Below are 12017 nucleotides of genomic sequence, written 5' to 3'. Positions count from 1 at the left end.
ACACCCTTTCCTCGTACAGTGCTTAATTAAATTCAAAATGCGTCCATCAACCGTCAGTAAAGACTCCACCCAAAGTCGGGCCCACTCTACGCGAGTTTTACCGATCGAACCGACCTGCCAGCAGCGTTTGCGATATTGTGTTGTTATTGTCCTTTAGAGTCCTTCCGGTAGCGTTTTTTTTATGCGGAACAAAGTTTCCCAAAGAGGGTGGAAAACACTTCCTCTAGCCTTTCATCCTTTTACCCTCGGAAACCCCTTTTCCCGATCCCGGTGTACCGTAGTGCTGGTAAATAATCTGCCCATTAGGATCCCCATTAGGCGGTATTATCATAAGCAAATTCTATTAAACAGGACGGCACAGCATCCATTCCAGCCAGCGCTGTGGAAAATTCAACGTCGGGAAAATCCCTTCTCGCTGGAATGTCCCCGATATGCGGAGATGCAAAGCATTTACCGTAAGTGGGCGTTACCGATGAAAGCGAAACATGTACTTTAGTCATTTATAAACAAATCCTCACAATCTACGCGGCAGTCCTTTCCCGGAGTGGCTAGGCAACGGAACGTTTAAAAATGATACAAATCCTTGGCTTTGTAAAGAGATCCATTTGCAATCCAATCCGCTTAAAATTTATAGCATTTGCTGTGGAGGATGACGGCATCAAGAGCAGTAATTTCCAACAAAACGCATCCTCTTTTAATTATGAAATGGTAAAAGTCTTATTCGACAATAATCATTTAATCTTCAAAAACTTACAGACATTCTTATCCAAACCCACTGTATTTTTTAAGCTATTTGAAACATAGTACCAAGCGTTTTAAAAGTTTTTTTACTGATGGCCACTTTGGAATGGAATGTCAATTCCGATGACATGTTTTAATATTTTTTCTATAGTGAAAGATATGCAAAAGCCATACATTAACTGCAGAATAATTACTTAAATGTGGTTATATTGATGCGACCAAGTCAAAAAGGCTGCTCCGGATGATCTAATGCTCAAAAATTATTAATATTTGTAATAATTTATACTCCATTTAACATCAAACTCCATCTAAACGTTTGCTTCCCAAGCCGATCGAAGTCATCAAAAACGCAATAGGCGCAACGAATCGGATCGGGAACCGTATTTCGTAATTCTTGCCGATACGCCTGAGAAAGCCTTCATCATCTCGAGTACTTAACTGAGCCACATTTCACTTGGCATCATGGCATGGCAGATAGCAGCGTTTGCTTTACAAAAACATCGTAACAAAAGCTGCTCGCTACGCTCATTGTGCGTTCGAGTGGATCCCAAATCCGGATTACAAATGCTTCCCACTTTTGGGCCGGCGTACCCGCTGTAGTACGGGACTTTGATACTTACCCACCGAAAACGTTGGACGCCCGGTCCTTGAAATCTGCGAAGCCCGGCATTGTGTGCTGCGTTGCTTAGAGACTGTGGCTCGCCTCTCGGTCGCTGAATACCGGCTGATGTAAGGCCCTAACACCGAAGCAGTTGCTGGGGGTTTTGCCAGCACCTTTTTTTCACCTGACGAGCTGCTGATGTGTGCTAGCAAATAAGCTGTTAACGAGCGATACGTTCGTCTGTGGTTCTAGTGCGCTCTGTAGTGGTAGTCTGTTTCATGATCTCGAAGAATATCCCTATGCGTGGAGCAGAGGTTTGAGTTAAAAACTAAACATTAGTTGAAATAGATTTAAGAATGGGTAATATAGGAAATGGGTGCGTAAATTAAGTATTCTAGCGATAGAATTATTTGGCATCCGCCTATATCCTTAGCGGTCGAAAGTGAATTCATCGTGTAGGTAGTATAAATGGGTTTGTCCTCGACTAGATTATGTTTCTACTACGACACGACAGAATATCCAGCTTGTCAGATAGCAGAAAGTCGTTAAAGTTTACTTGCTATAACTCACCAGCAAGAAATTCTCAAATTCACATTAAAAGTAGTCAGCCGGAGAGACTGTTTAAAACACAATTTTGCTGATAGTTAACACATATGAACATGAAAAATGAATTGAATTTTGGTGAAGAACAAACGACCAATCAAACGGGAAATTTGGAGCAGAATCTTTTATGTTACACAACACTTTTCCATGAGATGGTTGCTCCACCATGGATGATCAGCAATGGACATGCTCTATGACCTCCGGTAGGTTGATCATGCGCACAACCTACATTTTAAGGTCTGCGCAAACTATCTGCAAAATTTGGGGTGTCTCGTTTTGTAACATTTTCCCATTGCTAATATTTGAATTACGTACCTCACTTGATGTAAATCAGCTACTCCAGGCTATCGCTACTCCACCATTATTTGTTTGGTGATCTTAGCCCAGGACAGGATAGCGCAACAGTGGTGATATACTCGAAGAGATGCTACTTTCCCACCAAATCCCCAGCACCACCACCACCACTACACACCTACGCACGTACGGGAACTCACTGACCAACCGGAAAGAATGCACGGACGACCTACAACTGCATTGATTTCCATCTTTTGAGCATTGCTATGCCTGCGATACAGCATTACTGGTTTGTGAGTTGCACTCTGGACGATGCCCTTGTCACTACACCCCGGAAACTGCACACGGTCAATGGCCCCGAATGGCGCACGGACGCACGCACATTACCCCACACGCACACTCACACGCACACACACAGACACAGACGTACCGGACGCATTCGCCACCGGACCCGACCCGACCCGCCGCCGGTCCACCGACCCGCGAGGAGGACCCCAGCTCACCGCAGTAGCCCAGGCAATGGCGACCCACCCCGTGGTAAGGATGGTCCGCTAGTAGCGCAACCGATCTGCTTGCATCCAACTGAACTGCCAGCGACGGACTCCGACTCGAACTGCTACGCAAATGGTACCGCACTAGCCCGACGACGGTCAGCAATCGTCTGGCTCGGGCCCAGATCCTGGAACGTCCTTGTCTGGCATCTTCCGCCAAATAGCGATACAGTCGACTCAGCTCTCCCGGACTAGGTGCGCTCTCCTTTCTTCCCTGGCAGTCGACTGCCTGCTCTGGCTAACGAGTCCTTACCATGCTGCAGGTGACGCATGCGCCCCAAGGACATTTCCACTTTTGCTCCCCAGGAAAAAAGAAAGCGCTCTCGTTACATTACCGTTTGCGGCTGTGTTGGAAGGATCTCTAACCCCCCCCTAGCACACACATACAATCACACCGGTCCGATGACGGCCACTCAGAAGCATCCGAAATCTTGCGGCCCATGTTTCAGGGTGGCAACAGTAGCTACTGTGCTGTTTGTACTACCTTACATAATGGCCCACCGTTTACGCCAATCGACAGACGGCGAAGGTGGAGCTGAGATGCGCTTTAGGAACGGTCTCGTATCCTTGCTACGCTTATATACTACGTCCACCTTCGTCCGTGGGCATAAACTCCCGCACACGCTGCAAGCTTTTTACGACGAACTGTAACGTTTTTGCCCACGCCGATGATTGCGTCGATAGAATCCTACACACGGTTCCCAGCAAACCGCAATGGCTTCCGACCTTCGTTCGGACCCGTTGATAAAAATGCAATACAATAGTGAGTGATGGAAGCGTTTTTTTTTTTTGTTGTTGCTTCACTTCATTTTGACATTCCCTTTATTACACATTCATACACGATTCGAACATTTCTGTCTGGTTTTTTTTTTCGTGCTGGAGAAAGTTGGTGGAAATCACATTACCGGCTAGACGCCGAGTTTAATGGAAAAGTAGACTTTATTTAAACGCGATAGGAAAAAAAGAACGATGGAAATGGTTAATTTTAGCATTTGCTTTTGTCCCCGCACCGCAGCAACGATGGACCAAACTAGAAAGGGTGAGTAATGTCGCCTTGTGCTGTGTGGAATTATAAATGGAAAGGAGAGCTCTTTTCGGTTCCTGCCAACTAATGGGGCATTATTTTTGGAACTAATCTCCTAGCTAGAACACATTCTTGACGTGTAAAGAAGCTTTTGCTCTATGATGTATGCTTAAACATATTAGTTTGCAATTGTGACAACTCGTAGCATATTTTAAATTAGCCCTCTGAACCAGTTGTGTACAGCGGGGACGAGTGTTTAGCTGCAAATAAAAAAGGATAATCTTTTCCATCTATTCTAATAACTTTTTATGCTTACATCGATTGACAGACCAACCATTTACTTTCATTGGTTCCGTATAAGCAGCCTGAATTATCAAAATGAATATCTTTTATTACCAACCATCTAGAAGCTGTTTTAGTCCGTGTCTGACTCATCTTGCTCTGAGCAAAAACCCAATCATAACAATTCATAGCATAGCATCATATCAACTTTCATTAAGTATAAATTGGGGAAACGCAGTGTGAATATTCTTTTATAAATTATCCAATTTCGATTATATCGTAGGCATTTGGTTCATTACACTGAAGATTGTGGATAGAATTTTAACTTAATGTGGCAATAATAAATTTGGTAACAATTAGTTTTTCTTCTTTATCGGCACAACAACCACGGGGGATTGGTTCGGATGGTATTTTGGTCCAGTCGGATGAAGACCGGCTCCGCTATTATCATGCCACCAGGCAACTCCATTAGTTGGAGTTAATTAGCAACAATTTGTTTAGGAACAATTTTGTTATTTAATTTAGGTAAATAGCTTTTAAAGTATTCTTTAACTTATGTAAAAGCATCTCAAATTGTAAACTTATATATTTCCTTGTGGCAAAATTCAACATATACAAGAATGTTTTTATTGGATTACGCGCTGTTGTGCTGGTTGCCAACTGGTACAGGCTGAAGAGGATAATATTTGAAGCATATAAAACTTATATCGTACCAGGATTCGCAAATCTCCGAATTTCAATAAATTTACCCATCCATCTGTTACCTATAACATCCATATCAGTTGTAGCAGCTGATAAGTAAATACTCAAATTATAATTTTTATTTTGTATTTGTAACACGAAAGTCATTAGCGTAAATCTCAAACAAGTTTTCACATCAAAAACTTACTAGAAATGCTCAAAATGACTGTTCTACTAGAAACTGATGAATATATAGCTTATAACACACATTTTTTACACACGGGAGATCCACTAAGTGAACTCCCTCTTACAATAGTCCATAACTACCTATGACATCTCCTGCAGGGTTAGCAGCAGGAATTGGCAAAGGGGCTGCTCCGCCACTAATCGCCCCTGCACCGCCGAGTGCTCCTGCGCCAGCAACAGTTCCAGTTAGCGAGGAACCTCCAACAGGCAAGCCTCCACCAGATGGTACCATTCCCTGGGCAGCATACGGAACAGCGCTAGCTACAGGAAGAACGTTGTCTGTAGGACTCACAGGGTTCAGATATTCGCCAGCAAGGTCCCCTGGTGTTGGCGATCCTCCTCCGCCTGGTAAGATACCTCCACCACCATTCGGTATCATTCCTTGGACATCGGGAGCTCCCGGTACAACATTGTTTGTAGCGCTCAGATCGGGAACCACACCACCCGCTGGGTAACTCGTGATGTCCGAAACTGGTTGCGGTGCTACGGCATACACTGCGTTTAGAGGTCCTGGTCGGCCGTAATTAAAGAGAGGATGAGGTGGTAGTAAACCTGCAAGAGCCATCTCTGACAGAAGTAGTAAGAGAGAGGGTGAGTATACAATTAGCACACATTAATCGATTCTAAACAGTCTGGATGGACTCATAACGTACTTCTGCACAATAACAGCAACTCCACTACAACAAACGCACTACCGAGCTGGGACACCGTTCGCTTCTGCTTCAAGCCGGTAGTTGTATCGTCAAGCATCTGCCTCACGATCGTTTTCCACGTTTTCGACACTTGGTTCTCGATCACCTGCTTCGGTGTGGCGATAACCTTGTTCGCTCCATCACGCTCCCGATCCTCGCTGATCAGATCGTTCGGCAGCAGTTCTACAGTTGCCTCCCGTTCCACTGTATATGCCGAGGTTCTTTCAATCGGAAGCACTACAACGAACGCCGTCGCTAGAAGAATCATCGCTCCAGACGCACGCACCATTGCTGAAACACAAGAGCAAAAGCTGCATCACATCGCAACACTTAAACCGTCAGCAAATGTGTAACGCTTCGTACTAACTCACAACGGACACAACGGACGTACGACGCATGTTGGACACATTCGGTCTGCCTACTGAAACGTGCCGCGGCGTGCGAGTGCATCTTAAGTAACTGTTATGAAAAGTAGCCTCGGTTTATCAGGTTGGGCGTGTGGCTACGGCTCCACAGACGGTAAACAATCCGAACGACGCGCTGCTTCGCAAGAGCGCTCAACTAACCGCATCCTCTAGTTCCGTATCGGACGTCTTTTTGCTTCTTTTCGCTTACCTCATAAAGGAAAACGTGCACAGTTATTCATTTTCACTACTTATCGTTGAACTGCGTACCACAAAAATCCACCTAAATAAAGTCGATTCTTGACCGCTTTATAGTCGCAAAAACACCAACAACGTAACAACGGATTGTGGAGCTGTTTTTATTTGCTAACAAGAACAAACAACATGTTCAACTGTGGCCTTTTCTTGGGGTAAATCTTCAACTATGAGCGTAACGTTCTTTGTGATGAAGTTGCATCAGTTGCTACTATCAATCATAGCGCTCATCGCGCTACACTGCTTGTTCATCATAAACGCATACTTATTTCTTATCCAATCTTATCAGTGTGGTACACTCGATTTAATCCGGGTGTCATTTTTTTTTGTTCTCACCCCATTCGTCCCATTCTACCGTCACGTAGCATCTCGCGATACAGTCAAAGCGTAGGGTCTGCTGCCATCCTTTTGCCCGATGCCGCATGGTGACTTCCAATCCGGTGCCCATTCCCATCACGGTTACGGTCGATCGCAAACCGACACGCGTCCAAGGTATTCCCAGAATTTCACCCCCAAACCACTACGCCACGCGTGTATCTCGTTGGTGCCAACTTATTGCCACTTCACTCCTGCACCCTCTGCGCTATCCGCAGCTCGAGAGAGAGTAATAACTCGACGGTAGAAGAAAGAACCGTACAGCGAAAGATGCTGGCAGGCAAAGCAAAGCGCCCCATGCGTCATCCCTTTTATCCCGAATGGCGTGTCGCCGGTGGTCGAACGAACGAATTGTTTGCTTCATTCGCCCTACCGGCACGAGCCTATCGACGGTTTCGATGTTTGCCCGTGGGGCGAGTTGCCGATTCGCGTCGGATGTTGACAACATTGCTCGGAATCTTTTACCATCGGTCACGGCGGAAGTTAATAAAGTCGTTCAAACAGTCACTTAACAGTAACTCGAGCACTAAAGAATGTAATGAGCACCAACGAGGGAGTTTGTGCCTTTGGTACATTTTGCCAAGGTATCTCCGCAAAGGGGCATCTAGTTTTCCCTGACTTTTTGGTCATAATATTTGGGGTATTGTAGTAATATTTCACACTAATTCATCGCTTTTTGCCGAGAGTTTGTAACTATTTAGCCCAACAACTTTATTTTACCATTATGTGTCTTGTTTGCCATGGAAATCACATGCGCCATCTGTGGAATGCGTAAATATGCTCTTGTAAAAGTGGTTAACTCGTGCTTGTTGAACCGTGTCGTTCCCATAGTAACGCTCTGCGTTGATGAGTTGTAGCACGTGGAAAAGGTATTTTATTATCTCCTTGATTGTAGGTAGACGTCAACGTACAAAAATTGAATATACGAAAGAAAAGATGGGAATCCTTTGCTGTAGACAAACTGCATTTAGTTTAAGAATGATTCTCCATTTATTATGTATGTAATTTAATGTCCCTCAAAGAGGAATTTATGTTGACTTCATGAGGTATAAAGCGTTTCCATTTCAAATACTAAAATGCATAATTCCCTCAGTTTAATATAGTATAATTTATTAAACACTTAATCAACTTATACAACTTTTCTAAACAAGGCTTCACAAGCTTAAAACAGCGAAGCTCTCCTGCAAGCAATGCCATCGTATTCTAATGAGTTCTAATTTCCTTTTCTGTGAATCTGGTATTTGCATGTCTTATGTAACTACCCTCAATGGTATGCGATAAGGAATTTTACATCCCTCGTTCATCAGCCTCATGATGCTAAGATTCACATTCGTACTCAATATTTGCAATTCCCGCTGCCTTTCGGAATCACTTTTTAATGACACGCGAACTAATTTACAGCGGGAAAACAGCGCAACCCATCCACCCACACGGCAGGTTGTGAAAATCTTCCCTCGGCGCTTCCAACCGCCGACCCCCGACCTCGTCCTCCGACGTCAAACCGATCCAACGGCCGCCTAAACTCCGCCTACTCCGGTGCGATTCTATGTACACGCAGCGCGGCGTAATGTTACGTTCGCATCATTTGCCCCAGAAATGGCCCCCGGTTGATATGGATACATTCTGGGTTGCCATTTTCGGTTGGCAACGGAGCTTTCGGAGCCCCAAACGCGAAGTGGAAAAATGGTACGGCAGCGAGCAAAAAGAGCACTGCAAAGCAGAGCGTTTGCGTACGACAGAACCCTAGGTTTTTTTGTTGGACAAGATTACGCCATACTGCGTGTGTTTCTTGGGGAAAAGCCGAACACCAGTTCCGGTAATGGAACAACATTGGGGAAGGAAAAAATAAACTACACTGCATAATTCTATGCGCTGTGTATCGATTTTTCGCTGTGCCTTTGCTGTTTGGCAACGGATACCAGGCCACTGCCCACGTTCGGTCGAAGATATCTGCAATTTCTTTTGCAACGCCTTGGAATCGGGTGTAGTGAACCCTTTTTGATTTGCATTAATATTTTGCATAATGCTTGTTTGGTGAAATACATTTCTATTCCTATGATACAATAATAAGCACAAAAATACTAATATATCTATCTTTGAAACAGCATTCGGGACAGCATTTGATAGTTTCCGATCACATTTAATAAAGAAGTAAATAAATAATCTCTTTTATTATTTTCATGAAAGCGATAGCCCGTTTTGATGAAAAACCAATAAATCAAATTGCTACGTGTTCACAGGCTTGCACTATTTTTAAAACGAAGCAACTACCATCGGATGTTTATGATTTAATTCTGTTTATTGTTCTATTTATCTCCATTCTCTGGAATAGCATTTAATTATGATTTTAAGTTTGTTTCATAGATAAATCTATTTAAATTGTCCTAGTGTACCCCTGATAAGGGGCTCTTTCTCTGTTCGGAGAAGCAAACCGAGAGGTTACCAATAGCAGTCTGACCGGGTTGTTCGTTTTTAATAAAAACCTATTATTTAAGTAAGTTTGAAAAGTAGCAATAAATACACGAAATATCATGTAAATTAGTAAAACAGAAAAACAATAATTTAAACCCTTTAAATTGAATAGTGTAAAATAAGTGATGAACAAAGCGAAACAGGGTTTAACCGTCTAATGTAATCCTATTTCTTAATCAATTCTAATTTCATAAATTTTAATTTAACATGTTGTGTAATAATTGTGTAATTGCAGTTAATATGGCGTTGCTATTTATATTATTTTATTTATCCAAAGACGATTTATGCAAAGAGCGTCACACTTATACAACATCACTAAAAGCATAAAGCATAAAGCATAATCATAATATTCGGTCACTAACCCTGCTTTTCATGCTGGGTATGCTTTTATATCACGGAAAGCTTTGCTTTATAGCAGCGTTACAATTTATGTTATAGCGTTGCGTTACTGTGTCTTGACTAACCACGGTTATACAGAGCGTTACGAAAACGTTTCGTCATTCAAATTTCAGTTTAAATTTAAGTGTTTTCTTTCTATTTCTTACCAAATAGTATTGAGTGTTTGCATCTTGTATTAAATACAAATTCAATAGTATACCATTTATCAAATAGTTTATAAGTCTGATAAGTTCATCTTTTAAATGAACAATATCGCACTTTCTGCCATCAAAGCTACCGTAGATTTGTTTTTAGGCAAACCACAGAACATCTATGCGGGGTTTCTTTAACGATTGCACAAAAGAAGCTGTAACATTTCGCCGTTTTTTGTTTACAAAATTAACCTAAAGTGAATTTTATCGGTAGATATTACGGATAACTCGTGTGCTATGAGTGCCAACAGTGTCAACTTGCACGATTTGCGTCTCAAACTATTCGGACCAACGCTGGACGATTCCTTGTTGTATGGAGTTGATCGAATTATCAACTGCTTCGTTCACGGACAGAAAGGCAGCAAAGGACCTCTGAAAACTGAAAGCTTCTATCGGTCCTGTGAAGCTTTGCCAGAGCACGATAGAACGGCTCCGAATCTTCACCTCTTAGCACCGAAGCTTTCCTCCGACGAAATGGGTACGTAACGGTGCTTGTCGTCCAACGAGCGTGTTGTTATTTAAGCATATTTCCACCCTCGTCTGTTCTTCCTAGATATTATCATTGACGCAATTGTTCAGTCTCGCCGCAATAGTCTAAAGCCCGGAAGGAAAGTGACAGCATCCACCAGCAGGCACGATGCGGATCCCAAGCTACGTCATACCCGGTGGGCCATCGCAAGGATCAACGAGTTTGACGATGGTGGGAAAACGTACGAAATTATGAAGCCACTAGACGGGACACTGCTACCGACGGTGTCGCAAAACACGGAAATTGTGTTCGCCGTACTGCAGAACGGGAACACTCTCTCGTACCGAATCCAGCTCCAGCCAGATCCATCGGTGGAATACTGCCGATGCTGATTGTGCGTATTTTATAGTTTGCAACTTTTTCTTCTCTAACACACACACACGTAAAGTGGCAAGCAATCAGAGTGGAAATTGTGTAAAGAACATCCCTTTTTTTCAGCGTTACTTTTCTCTCTATTGTAGCTCAATTTAAGTTTTTCTTTCACGTGTCATCGGCAAGGCAGAACGAAAGCAACAAGAACAAGCGCGCCGTCGCTCGTCTACGATCAGTTGTCTCACAGCAAATGGGATGAAAATGATAACAACATTCAAAACCCAGTCGTGCGCAATAGACAAGCAGACAGCGGAATGGTCTTCGTGTTGCAACCTAATCGCAACTATTTACTGCAAAAGAAGCTTGTCCCCAAACAGACGGGAACGTTTTGTCGAGAGGGCTGTAGAGAAATCCAAAATTTAATCTTTGAAAGTGATAACCAAGTTTTTCGTCTGTCGATTGTTGTCCGATACCGTGTGCAGCATCCATTTTATGGTTCATAAAGCAAGCTCGTGCATTTCGGATACATTTTCCAACATTTTCCAACATGAAGATGTCGTATGTGACATTTACTTCGGAAGGAATGCAATCAACTGCAGTACTGTCAGCCATCCGTTTGGATGGACACATTGACGGTGAACGAAGGAAACACACTCGGAAGTTTGGTGTATTCGAAACCACAGACTCAATTCAATCTTTTCCACTCGACAGATGATCTCCATTAGAAGAATACCGACCTGTTAAACATGTCATCTCAGTTCAGCAAGGAATTACATTTTATAAATGCTTCCTACTGCACATCTTCGGTCAAATAGCAAAGCGAGATATTTAATATATCACCCCAAGTCCAACAAATCCCATGACTTGGCATTCACTTATCTCCGCCCGGATCAGCCTAGGAAGCAGATATTATTCATCACTCACGACATATGGTGGCAAAAAATCAATTTCGAGATATATTTACTCATCGACTGATGCTCAGCTTAGACAGATTTGCTTTTCGTCCTCTCTGTACCCATTCATCCTACATCCGAAAACTTGAGCTTGTGCCCTTTCTTAGGGTCAAACGATAGACACTGTACAACAATCCGCAACCAAACAACTGCATCCCGACAACTTGCTCCAATTGTTTGGTAAACACAATCCCGTCCAGGTTGCGTCCTCGTGCGGGTCCACTCCGGACCGGTCAAACCGAAACCGAAAGCACTACATCAAGCGCCCAGACAGATGGACAGATGTTTTATTAACCCTTGCCCAATCTTTTGTCCGGTCCCTGTTCTGAATCCACCGGTCCGGTTTTCGCAATTTAGGCGCCATTCTTCACCCCCAAAAAAGCACAACAACACGAAAAACCAGTCGTATCGA

At 43.3% G+C, this 12017-nt stretch overlaps 2 protein-coding genes across 2 annotated transcripts in view; one reads left to right on the top strand and one right to left on the bottom strand.

The window, feature by feature from the left end:
* LOC128301772 (vesicular glutamate transporter 1) overlaps positions 1-2348 on the bottom strand; it is a 28019-nt gene extending 25671 nt beyond the window's left edge. Inside the window, exons 1-2 of the mRNA XM_053038401.1 lie at positions 2261-2348; positions 1362-1639 (exon numbers count right to left, since the gene is read on the bottom strand). Of these exons, the coding sequence (XP_052894361.1) occupies positions 1362-1411 (50 nt within the window). The 5' untranslated portion in view covers positions 1412-1639; positions 2261-2348. The remainder of the gene's footprint in view (positions 1-1361; positions 1640-2260) is intronic.
* A 7700-nt stretch (positions 2349-10048) lies between these two features.
* On the top strand, positions 10049-10672 carry LOC128306005 (uncharacterized). The gene is made up of 2 exons (XM_053043670.1): positions 10049-10289; positions 10365-10672. The coding sequence occupies exons 1-2, from the start codon at positions 10049-10051 to the stop codon at positions 10670-10672; spliced, it is 549 nt and encodes a 182-aa protein (XP_052899630.1).
* Positions 10673-12017: the final 1345 nt, after the last annotated feature.

The sequence above is a fragment of the Anopheles moucheti genome, chromosome 3 (genome assembly GCF_943734755.1).
Source record: "Anopheles moucheti chromosome 3, idAnoMoucSN_F20_07, whole genome shotgun sequence".
In the NCBI taxonomy this organism is placed as follows: Eukaryota; Metazoa; Arthropoda; class Insecta; order Diptera; family Culicidae; genus Anopheles; species Anopheles moucheti.
Note: the sequence above shows the minus strand (reverse complement) of the source record. Positions and strands in the feature narration are given on the sequence as shown.